This window comes from Colletotrichum navitas, assembly GCF_030913465.1.
Source record: "Colletotrichum navitas strain CBS 125086 chromosome Unknown LY79scaffold_18, whole genome shotgun sequence".
Classification (NCBI taxonomy): Eukaryota; Fungi; Ascomycota; class Sordariomycetes; order Glomerellales; family Glomerellaceae; genus Colletotrichum; species Colletotrichum navitas.
Window position 1 is genome coordinate 135,476 of NW_026850564.1, and position 17,271 is coordinate 152,746.

Consider the following 17,271-nt stretch of genomic DNA (forward strand, 5'->3'; position numbering starts at 1 on the left):
GTACCGGTACTCACACCCAGATAGACAGTCAGTATGCCGACATGGAAGAGCTGTATAAGTAGAGCAGACCTTGTTCTCGCTGCTCATTTGCCGCGCGTCTTAGGTACCACGATACTTCTGCCGCATATCTAGACCAATCTGGATGTTGACAAACCCTGCGAAAGCCAAGGACGGAAGGAGGCCATGCGTCGGATCGATCTTACGACCGTATGCGTGCCTTCACCGCTCCGTATTCTTCACCTCACGTATCACAAAGAAGTTCGGAAAAGAACAGGGCAATGCCTCCTTCCTCTACAAGGCTGCAGGTCTCATCTAGGTCGTCCACACTACCGACCTAGGCACAACAGCTCTCAGGTTTTGTTGAGGCAGGAGGACGGCGTGGCCTGATCACCTCGTTTCTGCACGGGGAAACAACGGTTGCGCGTGGCTAGTTGTGGCGTTGTCACGACCTCGCAAGTCCAAACACCGGTTCGTCTTGACCCTTTCTGTTTCGACCGGTGTGCCATCCTTGTCCAACACCTTGCTTAGGGCTTGGGCTTCTGCTCTGAGTGGCAACAAGCTCGTGTCGTAGCCGCAAGTAATCACCAGGGGAAAAACAGATTCGAGAAAAAATCAAAAAGAGGTAAGTTTATTGAGAAAAGTGGAGAGAAGATACGGAATAAGAAAGCAACAAAAGAAAGTAATCGATGAATTAAAAACAAGAGAGGTAGACTTCCGTTTTTCCTTCTCTGACATCATGACAGCTCGAAACAGGGAGAATTTTCTGTCTGAAAGATATACCACAGGCAGGGCGGATGCGGGGTCGCCGTATTAGCGACAAGTGTGCACAGGGGAGGGGGCATACTGCGACGGTTGCGGTTCGTTATGAATGGGAGGGAGCAACGCGACATTGACTGAAGACGGCTCGCTGGCCAGCTGTTGACGGCCTCAGTGGGATGACAAGTTCAGGTCGCAACCCGTCGCATCGCACGCGCCTGGACAAATAATGGCGGAACACTATCGGACTCGAGAATTTTCTATAACTTGCGCCACGGGCTTCTGAGTCGGGCTCGGCCGGGGCCGAGATTTATTATCAAGGGGAAAAGACCATGGGTAGAATAGAGGAGATGTTGACAAGCACTTTTCCCTGGTGGGGGTTCTCCCAGAGCATCGGAGGGGCCCCTTCTGACAAGATGATACCGGCATTGCGCTGGATGGACAGGAGGCCACATTGAGGAAGACGAAGGATGCTAAAGCGCGAGCCGGCAGCCGGGCCAGGTCGGGAGGTGAAGTCCAGGGTCGTTCGCGGAGGCGGATGAAAGGACGGGAATCCGGAATCCGGAAGGCCCCACCCACCCCTCTATGCCCTCATCGCTACTTATCAGCAGCTCCGGAACCGCATCCGTTGCGCGACAAACAGTCTCCAACGCAGGCCCTTTCATTTTTGTTCTTACAACCTCTTTGTCCGCCCCCCTCCACCCCACTGCGGACCAAGGTCGACAGCATCTCATTACCTTGGCACATATCACCCCTCCCATGTCTTGCCAAGCACTCATTCGAGGTTTCAAGCTCCACGCAACCCCCATTTCGCCCTGCCCCGTCGTACCCTGCTGACCGACACGCGCAAAGAGCGACACGCCGCCACCAACTAACCAACCAGTTCAAGCTAAGCTTTCGTCACTATGTCGGGCTCTTTGAAGTTTACCGAGCATCGTTATGCCGCGGACAGCGAGCTGCAGAAACTAGGTGTCTGGGAGCTCCCCCGAAACGCCGACAACGCAGCTGGGTACTGGGTAATGTGAGTTGACGGCCACGCTCCTGCGATGGATTTGTACATATCGCCGCTGTTGGGTAGCCGCTTACTTCCGATTAGCTACATACACGGCGGCGCCTGGCGTGATCCTCGGAAGACCCTCTACGGTTTCGAGCGCTCCATTGACGAATTCGTCAAGACCGGCAGCTCTGCCCCCAAATCCGAGGTCCGCGGCTTCATCAGCATTGACTATCGACTCTCTCCGCACCCCTCCTTCCCGCAGGACTCTGCCGTTACCCCCCCGGAGGAGCTTCGTTGCGCCCAACACCCGGACCACCTACGCGATGTCTGGTCGGCCCTCGCCTTCCTGCAGCGCGAGTACGATATCCAGGACCGCTACATCCTAATCGGGCACTCGGCCGGCGCCACCTTGGCCTTCCAGCTGCCGATGGGTTCTGTTGCGCTCGGTGCCGCACCGCCCCCGGAGGTCAAGATGCCCGCTGCGTTCATCGGCCTGGCCGGCATCTACGAGTTGTATGACTTCAGCGCCCGTCACGGTGAGGGCTACACCCAGTTCATCGTCGGTGCCTTTGGCCAAGACCAGGAGTCCTGGAACAAGGTCATGCCGGCCAGCTTCTCGGGTAGCTTCAAGGACGCCTTGCCTGCAAATAACCTCATCCTGCTGGCATGGTCTCCCCAAGACACGCTTGTTGACGAGCCGGAGATTGACACCATGGCGTCGAAGCTTGGGAGAGACGGCGTTGAATACACAATCCGCAAGAACCTCACTCACGATCACGACTTTGTCTGGGAGGATGGCAAGCAAGTTGCAAGGCTACTCTCGGAAGCCCTTGATATGTTAAGGAAGCCGTAAAGTTCGGCGCCATATCGGTATAACAAATCCACCTCATCATTCGTGCACCGGACACCGCGAACGATCGGTAGCCTGTCCAGTTGGTCAATGTCCGCCCTACAAAGAGATCATCTCCCTTTCACCATCATCGGCTACGACGCCTGTCGCCCCTTCACCTTGATGTGTCGTCGTCATCGTCATCGTTTTCGTCGTCGTCGTTGCTGTTTTTGCCTTCCCCTTTCCATCATAATTTGGTCCTCCAAGACTTTCCTGCCTTGGCGATCCTCGCCGCTGCAATCGTCAGTGATCCTGCTATCATCATGGCACCACCCCATATCTGAGCCCCGAGATATTGTCCTCCGGCCCTGTCGATGATGGCGCCGGCCGTCGGAGGACCGGCCAGTGTCGCGAAGCCCGAGATCGTTGCAATCATCCCGAACCGCGTACCCATCTTCTGCGGATCCGCCGTCAGGCTTGCCGTCGACCCTCCAAAGACCCCCTGTGCTGCTCCGTTGGCCAGGCCGAAGAAGACGCTGAAGACATACATGCCGGTCTTTGTCTTCACGCTAATCCACACAAACTCCATGCAGCCGAGGATGAACATGGTCAGAACGAACATGTTGATGGGACCGACGTGGCGGTCGGCTAGCCAGCCGACAACGGGTCGGATCGGTATGCCCATGCCATTGGTGATGAGAAGCAGCGATACCGACTCGGTCGTCGAGAAGCCCACAACCTTGCGGGCATACGTATTAATCTGTAACGTTCATCAGCCCACAGCTGGTCTTACGGGTTATAGATGTTGGTGACTGACGTAGAAGAAGCCGAAATAGAGCGCCATGAAGTAGAAGAAGGCCCCCAAGGTGAACAAGATGTACGGACCCTCCCGGAAAGCTGTCCACTCGATCAGCGGACCGGACCTTCTGGGCGGCAGCCGGGGCCGCAGAAGCGCGTTGGCGATTATTGCCACGGCGAGCGCAACAAAGGCAGAGCAGCGAACGGCCCAGGGGAACCCGACCAGGGGGACGAGGTACTGCAAGGTGGACGGGAAGATGAGGCTGCCGACGCCGGTGCCCGTCGCCGCGATGGCCAACGCCAGAGATCGCCTCTCCTTGAAGTAGGACCCGACAATGGCAACGCCCGGCATGAAGAGGAGACCCAGACCCATGCCCGTGCAGATGCCCTGAGCCAGCATGATCTGCCAGTACTGCGTGCAGAGGCTGGTCATGAACGTGCCCAGGATGACGAAAGCACACCCCGTTAAGACGGCGTGCCGGGCGTACCCGGCGTCCGTCAGCCGGCCCGAGACGGTGCAGATGGCAAACGTCAGGAAGATCTGCACCGAGCCGATCCAAGAAACCTGGGCCGCAGGCAGGCGGAGCTTCTCGGTGTAGTAGAGCTGGTAAACGCCGAACGTCGCCGGGTAGCCCCACGCTAGCGCGTTGAGCAAGTTGCTGGCTAGCACCTGGGACCAGGCCGTCCACCCTCCCTCCGGGTACACGAGGTCATGCTCCGCGGACCATTCGCGGACCTCCTCGGGGGCGCTCACTTCCGGGGTCCCGTTCCGGCTCTTCTCCGCAACATCGGTGCCGCTGCGGTTGGGGCTTTTCACCGGGACCTTTCCGTCCGGCATGGTCTTTGCTGCAGATGAAACGTATGCGGTATGAGATCGCAGCCGGCGGAATACTTACAGAGGTGCTTCGGCTTCAACTGGCGGCCGCGGTCGAGTTCATTAGTATCAAAGTTCAAACAAGCAGCAAAGAGGAGCAATATCCCAGATAGTATGCCTTTATCATAACAGACGTTGTAAGAGAAGACCGCCAGAATGGCATGTCCACAGAGGTTCCAGGGCGGCTGCACGTCCTCATTTGTAATCCGTCTTGGCTCAGCAGCCGAGATCGCACCTTGCTATCCTGCGAGTCGAGAACGACCCGGCGACAATCCGGCTTGGCCGCCGCAAATCAAACCCGGGGCTTATTCCCGCCCGACGGCGGTCGGGAGCGGAAGCCCAGAGCCCCTCAACGACAATTTCCGCCTTACAAACGGCGCCGATCCTTAGCCTTGAGAGTTGGGCGTACGCCTTGGAGACATGCACATTTCGACGGAAGGGGTAGCAGTCCGGCGAGATGTCGAGCTGGCCGAAGGGTTCCGAGAGAGGGCTCATAGATGTGGCGCCTCCACACGGCGCATCCTCTTTTAGTCCCAGCCGGGAGGTCTCGTTGGACAGCGTATCAACCGTTACTTGCGAGAACCAGCCACCGGCCGTCTCCTGTGGCGAAATTCGCCATTTTGGGCTGTCACGGCTGCCTTTCGCGAAGGGAGGGGGTTGGAGGACCTCAACCGAGCGTCGGCCATCTAGACCAGGCCTTCGCGTGACTCGAGCGTGCACGCCAATGGATGCGGTCCGATTGGCGGCCGGTGATCATCCGCCGCGCAACAGGAAGGAGGGGGGGGGGGGGGGAGCTCTCCGCCCGGCCGCGGGTGTGGTTGGAGACGGTGAAGTGGCCGGCATGCTGTGCGTATCGTGACGGGCAGGTTGATCTGGACTCAGCGATTGCTCTGCATTGACACCTTATGGAAACAATCCCCACCGAGACAGGGAACCTAATGGGGACGAAGACGAGTCCGTCAAGCCATGATTGGTGTCGGCGCCTAGCACGGGTTTCAATTGAAATACCGGGGCGACTTTGGGGCCTGACAATGCCCGGAGCAATAACCATTCGGCTTCCAAGCAGTCAACGAAGGAAGTACTGGCTGGGGGCTCGCCTCTCATTCCGACCCCAAATCCTCAACTTTTTATTTTTATTTTTATTTTTATTTTTATTTTACATTTGACATTTGACATGAACACCCAGCAACAACAAGCCGCACCGCGGGCATAGCTTCGGGGGATCGCATCCGTCCCAAAACACAAGCACCAAGAATTCAACAAAGTTCCGAGTAGAAGAAGCGCAGCGACAGCGGAAGACGCACGGCCCCCATCTGTCCCCCACCGCTTGGGAAACCCCGGCTTGGCGACCCACACACCCCCTTTGCCTGCCCAGCCGCGCCGAATCAGATGCGAGGCGCATTCCCGTCCGTTATGGTTTTATTCACCGTCTCGCGCCCGTCGCATCGCAGGCGCATCCCATCGCATCCCAGGACAGCGCGCCGCAACTCTACATTGTCGCATCGCTGCGCACCCGTCGCCGCACTCTCCAAGCCCGTGATCTGTGACGGAGGGAACCATTACATGTGTACCCGACGCGGAACTCGTCAACTGGACAGGATCGCCGCATCGTATCGCATCGCGACCTCCGACCTCTACTAATCTGGCTTACCGATCGCCCATTAGCCTATTACAGGGCGGGCGCACTCCAAAGAAGCCAGCCAGCCGCGCCGCCCGACCCGAACAAATGTCGTCAACAAAATTACCCTCACAAAACACACACACACACACACACACACCGCGCAACCTCGACACCAGCTGACCTTCCCATCCCGCCCCCAACCCCTCCCTGCTGCCCCGCGGATGTAAGGGAAGCGGAAGTCGCTCTCAGTGGGAGGGGCAACCCTTTCCAAAATACAACCGCAACCACCGCAGGACAGTAGGCACCACTCATTTCTCGCGTTTCTTTCTTGCGCTGCCCATTGGCAGGTCGGCAATCGCCACCCTCAAGGTTCGCGACCGCGGCGTTGCGACACGGTTTCTCTACCTAGTGAAACACATTGAACACCTTCGAAAAGCCTAAAAAACCACCCTCCAATCCCAAGCCGTCCTGCGCCAACGTTGTACTGCATTCCCCCCCCCTCTTCCCAGATCCTAAAGGGAAGGTAGGAAAGAGAGAGAGAGAAAAAAAAAAAAAAAGGAACCAAGAAGGCGAGTAAGAAACACGAATTGTAAACAAATAAACAACGACGCGCATAGTCCGATAGCAATGCGCGCGCGCGCGCGCACGGCAACACTCTTCCGAGTCAAGCAGCCCAACACCTCTCTGCACACCGCCTCCATCCAAAACCTAATCCGTAACCCGTTCGCCTCCATAATCCTCTTAGCGCGCGAAACCCTCCATCAACAGAGGGATGACAGCACAATGCGCATCAAGTGATCGGGGGGGAGAGGGGAGGGTGGGGGGGAAAAAAAGGGACATGGAAAGGAAACAAGTCGAGCAGCCACGCACGGGCTCATGCACACGGTGCATTCAATCGTCGGAACGTTATCCGCATTCCATTCTACAACTTGCAGCACAAAATACACAAACCCGTACATTACAATCGAATTGTTCTTGCGAAGAAGCAACCTGAGTGGTGCGGGGTGGGGAGGGGGGAGCTCCCACCGCGCGTGAGGTGCGGGGTTCTTCCTCGAAGAGCCCCCGGGTGACGTAATAATCCGGTAGCTCTCGTCTCTCGCGCCGGAAGCTTAACAACTCCCGGCGCGCACGCAGGTCTGGAACCCCCCCGGAGCTTGGGCTTCTCGCTACGCACGGCCCACGTTATCGCATCGCACACACTGTGCGGCTGTGCTCCCGTCGTACCCACAGCCACCGGCAAGGCGCGGCTGATCTAGGCAGGGTCCGTTGATAAAATGGTAGCGACGCACCAGCCAGAAGGTGCAGCCACATCATCCCAGCTCACCCCCCCTTGCCGCACACCCCCCCCCCCCTCCCCGAGCCGGAGCGGGATGCAACGGCGAGAGCCGCGCACTAGTGTCCAGAGTGGTTTAGCGCACATCCACCCTTCAACGACTACCGCTGTAGCTCTGGCCCCCTCGCTCCGCGCGCCATAGCATGCAATGTCATCGCTTCGGACGACCATCTACTAGCTGTCGCATCACACCAGTCGCATTGCGCAACATCGCGGCGCACCTTTCTTTACATGATGAATGTGGTTTATTTTTTCTTGGCTTCCCCTATAGAAAACGTTGCCACTAACAAAAAAACGAAAAGAAAAAAAAACCCCCCGGTCGTATCGTAGCCGCATCTGCTCTCCTCTTGCTCTTCTCTCGCCTCCAATGGCATCCAGAGAAGAACCAAAGAAAACAGGAGCAGGCCCAGTCGCGCAAAGGAGTATCATCTCCCTTGCCAGTACAGGAAATCACTACCCGCCCCCAGGCAAGCGATCCAACCCTTCCATCACGGACAATTTGAGTTTTGCGCGAGCCCCCGGAACCGTCTCGCCTGCCAATGTTTGAACCGCTGTTGTTGTTTTTCTTGTCCCTTTTCTGTCCTCTCGTCGAGGATCTTCCCATACTTTTCTTCCTTCGCCTCCCACTGATAAGGAACTTCAGCCGTCTCACATGCGAGCTTATGAGAACGTGCAGATGCTCAAGTGCCTGCAAGTATTCCAACATCGCTGCTCGCTTTTGCTCTCTTCCTCCGCCCGCCGCATCGTACAGTCGCACAACTTCGCTCAAGAACTGTAACTTCCTCGCTTTGATGCCGACTCCATCGGGAAAGAAACGAGCAAGGAAGAACGAAACCACGCGCGCAAACCAGTAAATAGCAAAAACACCGCTCCCTGTAAAGGAAAGAACAAGAAGAAAAAAGGTTCCAAAACGCCAAAAAGGAGCGTGAGCGACCATCCTCACCCGGCAGATCCCCCCATTAACCCCATCGCCAAATGTTTTCTCTCTTGCCAGTATTGTTGGGTGGTCGTTAGAGACCAGATCAGACGTCCCCTCCCGTTTTGTAACGATAGGAAGCACGTCGCCGTACGACAACGTGCGGCCCAGTAGCCCCGCCCTTTTTTCTTTTTTAAAAAAAAAAAAAAACATCACCGTTGCCGAACGCCGGTAAGCCGATAACCTCTCGTAGTAGGGACAGTAGCGGAGCGTTGCGACGACGATGCTAGAAATAGCCACATGACCGGCAAACAAATCGCATGTTCCTGTTTGGGCGCCGACATGCGCTCTTGGAACTGCGGGCCTGTCGCTCTACCGCTTCCGTTTCTTGTTCTTATCGGTCGTTGCCGCCGTCGTGGCAATCGGCGCAGCTGGCAGAAGAATGGGCTGCGTGGGGTTGACAATATCCTCCTTCTTGATGGGGACTCCCATGTGGCGGCCGTATCTGCCCTTACGGCCGTTACCCTCGTCTTCGCTGATGCACTGATCGGCGGAGAGCCCAGCGTCGCGGCATCGTCCACAAGGTCGCTGCCTGTCGCAGCCCTTCTTACTCTTGCGGCACCGCTGGCACCGAGGCTTGGCAGACAGGTCGAGCTGATCGTCTTCGCCGTTGGCGCCCGGGGCAGCCGCAGCGGAGGAAACCGAGGGCTTGCGCGACGGAGGCAGAGAAGCTGGCGACATGGGTCCATTGCTCGTAGAGGCCGGGGCCGGAGCCGGGGCCGGGGCCGAGGCCGAGGCCGAGGCCTTCTTGAGCTTGGGGACTGTTGGCCGAGGGACCTTGCTGACCTTGGAAGCTTTGGGCTTGGAGCCGGTGAGTTGCGCCTTGGGCCTGGCGTCGGGAAGATTGGTCTTATTCTTGAGCGCCTCGGGCTTGCGCTCGCCGTTGATGGCATGGTCGACATGGTCGCTGCCTTTCTCAGCTTCGACGTCGTCGGCATTGGCCTCGATGCTGGGCTGAGGAATGAAGTGGCTCTCGGTAGTCTGATAGATCTTGCGCATGACGCCAGCAGCATCCAGCTTTTGGCGCCGAGCGGCCGACTCCTCCTCGTCGCTCTCACTCTCGCCGTCGCTAGTGGCACCGGTGGAGGATGCGGCGTCGGCGCGGCCACTGAAGGTGTCGTCAAGCGTGGAAGCCGAAGTGCGACCGTGGGAGATGTTGGACATTTCACCCAGACGCATAAGCTGGATAGCCACATCCTTATCCTCTTCGGACATGCAGCTGCCAACGGTGGGGTCCGGCGTGGGAAGGATACCACTCATGCTGCCGAAGTTGCCGCCTTGCCCGGCGTAGCCGATGCTGTTGCGCCCGTGGCGCTCAGAGGACGGTGTCGCGTAGTGTCCACCATGTCCATATCCATTGTTATGACTCTGAGGGGATTGCAGAGGTAGAGGGTTCGTGAAGGGGTTCTGACCGGGGTGCACGAACGGCAGCGAGGCTCGCTGGGGCTCGGCGCGGCGAGCGGGAGACACGGAAGGGTTCGACGTGGCAGCCGGCATCTGCGGAGGCGCAAACAAGGGGAGTTCCTGAATCGGATAGGATGAGCATGAAGAAACAAGAAAAACTGACGGGCAAGGAGAGGCGGGAGTGGTGCATGTGTGGCGACGACCAAACTTACCGAACTCTCGAATTTCGCTCGCTTGCGGCGACCTCCCTCTACAATGTTTTCGAGGCTGATCTCGGTGTTGCCAATCTGCTCCTTCATCCTGCTGGAGCTGGAGCCGGGAGCCCCATCGCCACTGCTGTAGCCGTTGAGGCTGTCGCTGTAGATATCGGCGTGGCCATTGGCAGCAGTGTCCCGGTTCTTGGAAGAGCGGGACCGGCCCTTCTTGGGGTTTGTGTTGGCGGACCCGCTTCTCCGGCCGCGCCCAACATTGGGGGACGGGCTCCGCCGGCGAGATGTGCTCGATGAAGGTCTGGAGATTTCTTGGCCGAAGCGAGGGGGAGGTTGCAGGGGGTAGGCATTGCCTTCGTAATAGGGCTGGGCGCTCAGAGGAGGGTTGTGATATGCGGGCGCCACAAAGGGGCCGGAGGCAGAAGGGGGCTCCTCAATGACTCTGACGTAGACAACCATGTTGTTGCGGAAGTTCTCGTATCTGGCGATGAGGGTGATGCCATTCTCATCCTCAAAGCTGACACCCTTGGAGCCGGTTGGGCCCGAGTAGAGACCATAGAAATTCTTGACAGTGGTGACAATGGAGTCGGTCGTGTCGTGAGGGTATATCTGGACTCGCATAGGGAGTCGCGCACGATACTGCGGCGACTCGGTAAAGAGGAGTTCAAATGCGACGTTCTTTGGCGACACCGTCTGCCGCGGCGAGACGCTGCCTTGGTTCGAGGTGGCCGCAGAGCCGCCGTCGACGGCACTTGCTGGCGACATGCTCGTCATTTTGGATTGTGGTATTGGATCGATGAGAGATGGGAGGAAGGATGGTTGGACGAAAGGGGTGAGGGGGGGAGTTTGATGGAGGATGGGTCGTTGTGCAATGGGCGGTGGTCGTCAACTTGGCACGGAAAGGTTGGGATGCCAACCTGAGTCGGCGGCGGCAGGCGGCTGACCCGACAAGATGATCAACGACCAGCAACCCGAAACCGGAGGCGGGTTTACAGCAGAAGCAATTACGAATCCGCTCGAATGCCAAGCGGAGACGTTGTATTGAGCGCTCCGGGTCGTCGTCGTGCGGTCAGCGCCAGACGGGGAGATCTGAGCAAGGACGCTGCCGGAGCGAACGGTCGGAGAAGACGAGGGGGGGGGGAGGAAAGGAAGGAAGATATTTGGGTTCTAGAGCATAGACTGAGAGAGATTAGCCATGGGAATGTCGGACGAGGATCGAGTCGAGTGGCTTGCGGATGCCGATGGAGTGTGAGAAGAGAAGAAGGAGGAGACGGAGGAAGAGTCGAGGTTTGAGCTGGGACTGGGTCGGGGAGCAGATGGCAGACGTAGCGAAGCACCAGACATCAAACCTTCCCTCCTCAACAGAGACGGCGGAAGCAACTCGCAGCCTGGGACGGACGTGTGCAGCGGGAGAGTATAAAGGAACAGGAAACCTCGATCGCAAAGACTAAAGGCATGGATAAGACTTACTCTGGAAGAAGGGCAGTGGTGTTGAATGATGGTTTCTGCTGGGCAATTCGCAGGTTTGTGTGCATGAGGAGGAAAAAGAGGAGCTGGCGAACGAGGTTACGATTTTGTCTACGGTCGGTCAGTCCAGTCCAGTCCAGTTCAGTTTCCAGTTGCACTTCGTCCCCAGTGCTTGTGCCGCCAGTGCCAGTGCCAGTTTCCAGTTTCTCAGTCCCCGGTCTGTCTGGTTGGGCCTGGGTCCGGGTCCGGGTCTGGTCTGGTCACACACACACACACACACACACACACACACACACACACACACAACACACACATATACATACTCTCTCTCCGAGTTTGCGCCTGCCCCCCGGTCGCAGCAGCAGCAGGCCACTCTCGTGTGGTTAAGCGGGCAATGGAAAGACAGAAGAGCAGCATCAGCAGTATGCGCTGTGCTCACTAGCACGGAGCACACTTCGATGAAGGACTCCCCTATACGTAGGCAGGTCCAACAGCACCCCTAGGCGCAGGTGCAGACAGCCGGCCAGCCCAGTAGGGATGGACCAGGACCCCTCCCCAAACTGCCGGGCCACTTGGTTCTGGTCGGTGACGACAGTGCGAGAATGACTGTGTAAGAATAGGGAGCTAGGTCTTCTATAACACTCAGCGTCTTTCAGGGCTCCATGCGCTGCTGCCACGAAGATACTGTCCTGGCAGAACCCCCAAGGCCACTGTAGCTCACAAACGTCCACCCCCCCGGTCTCTCTCTCTCTCCTGGCCTCGACGACCCTGCGTCAGGTCAGGCGAGACTCTCTTGTCCCGTCTCCTCTCCTCTTTCTCTTCCTCCTCTTTTTACTTCCCCTTCTCCTCAACCCATATCTTACCTCACCAGGTCCCTACAGGTCACTAGCTCGCCCCAGAACACAGGGCTCCAGCCAGTAATCCCCCTGGACAGCTAAGTACTTGCCGCACCTCACCGCAGAGTGAGTGGCTGGCACCTCTGGACCCGCCTGTCCCGTCTATTTCTCCCCCGGGCGGTGGCCGCCGCCAGCTCACCAACGTGTGTGTGTGTGTGTGTGTGTGTGTGTGTGTGTGTGTGTCTGAGAATAAATGTGAAAAAGGTACCTCAAAGTCCCAGGCGCATTTGTTCTGCCGCCCGACAGCACCTTCGGGTCATTGTTATCGAGGGTTTTCCTGATGGCGAAACCAAATCTCCATCTCCTCGAGGCAAAGACGGCGACTCTAGCCTGCGTTGCGCGACGGCAGACAAAGGTGACGGTCCAGGGCCCAAGTCATCCATGCTTGCGCAGCTCCAGTTTGGAGGAGGGGGCGACGTGCGCCTCACCATCACCGCCCATCGCGGCGCACATCAAGAGCGACGAAGACGCGACACACTCACACTCATACTCGCCACATACCTACACCACAAACCACAAGCTTCTCTAGGCGGGCCTGGGACATGGGCCTGCCAGACCGGGGGTGGTTGGCAATACAGAAACTGGAGAGGAGAGGAGAAAGAGAGAGGAGCCCCAAGGCGGTCAAAGTTGAGCTCTCGGCTGGGCGGGCGGGCTGTTTAGATGCATCAAATTTCGTCAAGTGGCCTATTTACGGACATGATGGCCTTTCTCGCACCGGAACTGTAATTACTTCTCCTCCCCTTCCACCATTCCTCCCCGGGAGCCATCCCTTCTAGAAGTCTCAATTCTCTGGCGTGAATCCACGGCTTCCAACAGGGGGGGGATGAGGGAGGATTCGAAGGGGGGGAACTGACGTGCTCCATTTCCTTTTGTGCGTCTTGTTCATTTCCATGTCAGACACCCAGACACATGACGGCATAAGCGCGGGATACATAACCGTACTTCAGATACACATATATGAACAGTTATCGAGCGCTTGTGTTCCGTGTGCGCGACGGCACAAGATACATGGGATATCTTTCTCTTTCGCCCGAATACCACACCCTCAACCACACCCACACCCACACCCACACATGCGCGCGCGCGCGCGCAAAACCAAACACACTTTCCAGCTCAGTTCGTACGGATGACGAAGAAGCGCCCTCCTCCTACTTCCCCCCATCAATGTGCAAGGAACACGCCGTGCGCTCCCTGTCCGTCTTGTTTGTCTCTCACCTCACCACACCTCATTACATCCTCCCCTCCCGATTCACCAATAGCCACTTGAGTTTGATGCCTCGTGTCGGCGCAACCCGAGACTTGCCCGACTGACTGAATAAGGCCAGACCCGGGTCGTCAGATAAGGCAGCGCACCCGCACACGTACCCAGCATATACACGCAAGCATACCCGAGATACCGGACGACTCGCGGCCACACTCAGGCTCCTCCGAGCTGCTCCCCGTCCCTCCCCCCCCCGCGAGCAAACAAGACGAAAGCTTCGTACGCGGGTTTCCTCCCACCCTCACCTTATTCATCGTCACCGCCATCCATCCATCTATCGTGTAGACACAACCTGACCTGTTTCCTCTGCGCTGCCACCCCCCTCCCTCTCAACCTTCTCCTCCCATTCGCCCAGCCATCCCTGTACGGTCTGAGCCCGTCGAAACCTCGTCAATCCTGGGTCCGTGGGCGCGGACCCTCTACAGAGTAGTGTACCAGGACAGTTCGTGTATCCAATGCGATCCAGACGGGACGGAACCGGCCTTGCCAGTTCACCGTTGGGTTTGATGGACATGCGCATACTTCCGCGGGGCACCCGCACACTCGTACGAATAGCGGCCGCGTATGGCTTCTTAGTCTTTACTCCTTCTGATTATCCCTCACCTTCAAATGTGTATACAAAGGCCGCTGTTCTGCTTCGAATGCCCCATGATCACATCCGGCGCCTGTCCTAGGGACACGACCGCAACGTCGTACCCGATTGCGACTCGCTCTGCTTCTGTCTGTACACCCGCAAAGTTGGAACTTACAGTGCCTGCAGATACGTAAGTATCCCCACGTCCACGCCTCCCCCCCCATGGCAAGATCCATCCCACCCTACGCGCAGACCCCTCCCCCAAAAAGAAAGGAAACGTCAAGGGTGCACTTTATAACGGAAACCCGGGTTCGAATGGTCCATCTCGATGGCAGAGAGAGAGAGAGAGAGAGAGAGAGAGACAGAGAGAGGGACGCTTACCCTGCTATCAACCAACTCCCTTCGACTGCATTCGCGGCGATGCGCCGCAACAACCCCTGCGCTTATGGGGCCTGCATCGGATGCTCCCTGTACGGCTTTCGAGACATTGGCTGCAGTTCTGTGCCTCGTCGCACGCCAGCCAGGCACTGGCCATCGTCACTTGACAGTTCGAGGACCGCGATGGCACACTTTTGCAGAATTCATCTTGTTTTCACCGTCTCCAGGTTGCATCGGACCCGGATATATAATGCGCGGAAGCCTCCCCCCCCCCCCTGGGTTCCTTCTCTCGTGCTTCGTCTTGCTGACCTACCTGGATGGCACACCACCAACTCGATCCCCCACTCTAACGACACGGCGCCAGCTCTGCAGGTCCGGTATGGCGTGTGCTAGCGTCTGGACGCCAACCCGCCTCCCTCAAACCCATTGGGGCCGTTTTTTATTTTATCTTTATTTTTATTTTATATCTCGACTGAGGAGGGGAACAACCGCACATTGCCTTCCAGTTCTAGGGAAATAAGAGCCGGAATCACGGTGTGCCAGCTCTTTAGCAAACGCCATGGGCGCATTAGGCCTTTGGTGCTATGATATCCGCGACCGACCAGCGGCAGCTTGTCAAGCGGAGAATGTAGTCTTATTAGGTGCAATGATCTGCGACCGACCATTGGACCTCACCTCCCCCCCCGGGGCACCCCTCCTCCTCCTCCTCCTCCTTATGAACCGTTCGTGGGCTTGCTCGTGCTTGCTTCCCGCGGTAACGTGAGTTTCGCCGCGCGAGACAGCTATGTGCTTCTATCCTTCGACAGCGATCAAAGGCGGAAGTAGGTAGGTGCTTGATGCGGTTGCAAGTCCGGATCGAGATATTGTTCGGCGGTACGGATAGATGCACTGTAAGTGTACGGTACGTATACAGTAGGGACTGCAACACCAAGGGAAGAGAGTCGCAAGCCACATGGTCAGTGGACCAATGGCACCATCCTTCGGACCAACTCGAGGCGCCACAAGTCTCGCACGGCAGGGGAAGGAGGGGGGCCAAAAAGACGGGATAGGGCGCGACCGACGATGACGGTCGAAGCGCAGCTGGCTTGATACACGAGACAAGGCGGAACATTGGCTAAGCGGCTGCCAACATTGACGAACGCCAGCGCCGGTCTGCTCGGTCTGGCTGGTTTCAACTGACAACCGCTCATCAAGCTCCCGAAGGCTCGTCCGCATGTTGTGGTGTCGACGTCGACCTCAGTTCTGTCGGTCCCACCAGCCCCGGACGCTCTCGTTTCAAACCGCTAGGTATCTGGGCTGGGTTGTCCAATGCTGGGTTCCACCCACCGTGGCAGACGACTCCGGAAAGCAAAGGCAAAGTTTGAGGTGGGCAGCTGTTGTTGGACTCGCCCAGTGATCGTAACGCCACGATTACTGTTAGGCGAGACCATTTGCTGCCTGGGCCTCGTTGTGCAAACCGCGTCTTCGGCGCGTGCCTTCGCACGGAAGTGGTTTGCGCACGAGGATTCCCTCATGCGCCTAGCAGCAAGGCACATACGGCAGTGAGATGCTCGATCCGCAGGCGACGAGCTTATTAGATAGACAGGCCGGTCGATGGTGTTTCGCGCCGTATGTCGCCTTGAGGCAATATTGTATGCGCCGGTTGGGGTTTCAAATGCGATGCCGTTGTCGAATCATCATTGAGAATGCGATGTAACATGGCCAGGGAAAGGGAAGAGGCCGTAGCATTCGTCCCAGTTCCTCTTGCTCATCTGCTGCGTTGGCCCAGATGTCGCCGCTTGATTCAAGGTACTCTATCTCCACCTCAGTCGCTATGTTCGACAGAAAGGTACAGATACGGACAACGGACAACACTGACGGGAGTGGCAGCTCTCCTCTCGCGCTTTGCGACGACATGGGATGGCGTGGGGTCGGCATGTTGGATCGACATTGCCTGCCTCTTGACTTTCACTCCCCCCACCTCTCTCTTTCGCTCCTTTGGAGAGAGAAAGAGAGAGAGAGATCGAGCATGGATGTGCGTGTATTGTGTAGTGCGGAGCACGATTGATGAACTGGCACTGGTTATGCAGGCCCCAACAAGTCCTCCTTTGCCAATCGGGGAGTTCAGGAACAAGCGCACTCAAAGTACGGTGTGCACACCTGGCGAGACTTTGTGCCCAGTCTCCAGATCCCCTCGCAGGGGTCAGCTATCTTGCCCGGACGCTGCAGTCGGTCTTTGTTTTGCGTTACCTCGCAGCTCGAGGCCCCACTGCCACGTCGAGGTTTGATGCACAATTGGGAATAGATCATATCCGTCAGAAAGAAGACCCTTTTCCATTGTCGGGCAATTAGGAGGCGAAGGCGTAAGGGAAGGAAGATGGGTTTTCGTAGGATCAGTCGCGACCTGCGTGTCGGCCTAGTCGTCGTACCCGATTAGCTCGTGGGCCTCATCCAGATGCCATATCCATCCACCACCGCCGCCGCCGCCGCCGCCGCTTATAACGCAATACATGACTGACTTGTATTCGATTCGCGCTTGCTCTTTAGTTTGCCAGCTGCAGGCGTCGCTGCTGGTCACTCCTTTGGGTCACAAACGGGTGCGACCGAGTTGGGACTGGAGCTTTCTGTGTTGCGCGGGATTCTGCCGGGAGGATCGGCACTTTCCCGCGCATTTCTGGCTTCAACGCATTTGGCGGAGCAGTATCCGTACCCAGGCAGGTAGGTAGGTAGTGTAGAGAGTGCGGAGGCGGCATCAGTCAAATTCTGCAACCCTGGTGGTGTGTCACACTCGACCGATACCTTTTCGCATTGCTGGGGTCGCTTTTGCCACGCCACGCCCGTCTGCCCCTCTCTCACCGTCCTTCAATGCCAATCTTTGATGCCACGAAGAGCGCCATGCGGAGCCATACGAATTTCGCC

The 17,271-nt window shown here is 57.5% G+C and overlaps 10 protein-coding genes across 10 annotated transcripts; 5 read left to right on the plus strand and 5 right to left on the minus strand.

Annotated features, from left to right (window-relative positions):
- Positions 1 to 1,661: 1,661 nt before the first annotated feature.
- On the plus strand, positions 1,662 to 2,606 carry LY79DRAFT_511980 (Alpha/Beta hydrolase protein; the record flags this gene model as incomplete). The annotated part of the gene is made up of 2 exons (XM_060554324.1): positions 1,662 to 1,777; positions 1,853 to 2,606. 2 exons carry the CDS (start codon positions 1,662 to 1,664, stop codon positions 2,604 to 2,606), a joined length of 870 nt encoding a protein of 289 aa, XP_060415870.1.
- Positions 2,607 to 2,829: 223 nt separating this feature from the next.
- Positions 2,830 to 4,218, minus strand: LY79DRAFT_511947 (major facilitator superfamily transporter; the record flags this gene model as incomplete). Its single annotated transcript, XM_060554322.1, has 2 exons — positions 2,830 to 3,342; positions 3,400 to 4,218. The coding sequence occupies 2 exons, from the start codon at positions 4,216 to 4,218 to the stop codon at positions 2,830 to 2,832; spliced, it is 1,332 nt and encodes a 443-aa protein (XP_060415871.1).
- A 3,212-nt stretch (positions 4,219 to 7,430) lies between these two features.
- LY79DRAFT_124431 (uncharacterized protein) lies at positions 7,431 to 8,417 on the minus strand. The gene has a single exon (XM_060550793.1). The coding sequence runs from the start codon at positions 8,335 to 8,337 to the stop codon at positions 7,492 to 7,494; it is 846 nt and encodes a 281-aa protein (XP_060415872.1). The 5' UTR covers positions 8,338 to 8,417; the 3' UTR covers positions 7,431 to 7,491.
- Positions 8,280 to 10,694, minus strand: LY79DRAFT_124427 (uncharacterized protein). Its single transcript, XM_060550792.1, has 2 exons — positions 9,801 to 10,694; positions 8,280 to 9,708 (listed from the first exon to the last, which is right to left on the minus strand). The coding sequence occupies exons 1-2, from the start codon at positions 10,569 to 10,571 to the stop codon at positions 8,497 to 8,499; spliced, it is 1,983 nt and encodes a 660-aa protein (XP_060415873.1). The 5' UTR covers positions 10,572 to 10,694; the 3' UTR covers positions 8,280 to 8,496.
- Positions 10,695 to 12,341: 1,647 nt separating this feature from the next.
- On the plus strand, positions 12,342 to 13,117 carry LY79DRAFT_548370 (uncharacterized protein). The gene has a single exon (XM_060557393.1). The coding sequence runs from the start codon at positions 12,542 to 12,544 to the stop codon at positions 12,818 to 12,820; it is 279 nt and encodes a 92-aa protein (XP_060415874.1). The 5' UTR covers positions 12,342 to 12,541; the 3' UTR covers positions 12,821 to 13,117.
- On the plus strand, positions 12,904 to 13,791 carry LY79DRAFT_124440 (uncharacterized protein). The gene is made up of 2 exons (XM_060550794.1): positions 12,904 to 13,362; positions 13,481 to 13,791. Exons 1-2 carry the CDS (start codon positions 13,118 to 13,120, stop codon positions 13,704 to 13,706), a joined length of 471 nt encoding a protein of 156 aa, XP_060415875.1. The 5' UTR covers positions 12,904 to 13,117; the 3' UTR covers positions 13,707 to 13,791.
- Positions 13,609 to 14,352, minus strand: LY79DRAFT_548372 (uncharacterized protein). The gene has a single exon (XM_060557394.1). It carries the CDS (start codon positions 13,939 to 13,941, stop codon positions 13,696 to 13,698), a length of 246 nt encoding a protein of 81 aa, XP_060415876.1. The 5' UTR covers positions 13,942 to 14,352; the 3' UTR covers positions 13,609 to 13,695.
- On the plus strand, positions 14,210 to 14,952 carry LY79DRAFT_124442 (uncharacterized protein). Its single transcript, XM_060550795.1, has one exon. The coding sequence runs from the start codon at positions 14,324 to 14,326 to the stop codon at positions 14,891 to 14,893; it is 570 nt and encodes a 189-aa protein (XP_060415877.1). The 5' UTR covers positions 14,210 to 14,323; the 3' UTR covers positions 14,894 to 14,952.
- Positions 14,952 to 15,771, minus strand: LY79DRAFT_124450 (uncharacterized protein). Its single transcript, XM_060550797.1, has one exon. The coding sequence runs from the start codon at positions 15,482 to 15,484 to the stop codon at positions 15,011 to 15,013; it is 474 nt and encodes a 157-aa protein (XP_060415878.1). The 5' UTR covers positions 15,485 to 15,771; the 3' UTR covers positions 14,952 to 15,010.
- Positions 15,772 to 16,929, plus strand: LY79DRAFT_124444 (uncharacterized protein). The gene has a single exon (XM_060550796.1). The coding sequence runs from the start codon at positions 16,059 to 16,061 to the stop codon at positions 16,638 to 16,640; it is 582 nt and encodes a 193-aa protein (XP_060415879.1). The 5' UTR covers positions 15,772 to 16,058; the 3' UTR covers positions 16,641 to 16,929.
- The last annotated feature ends 342 nt before the right edge of the window (positions 16,930 to 17,271 follow it).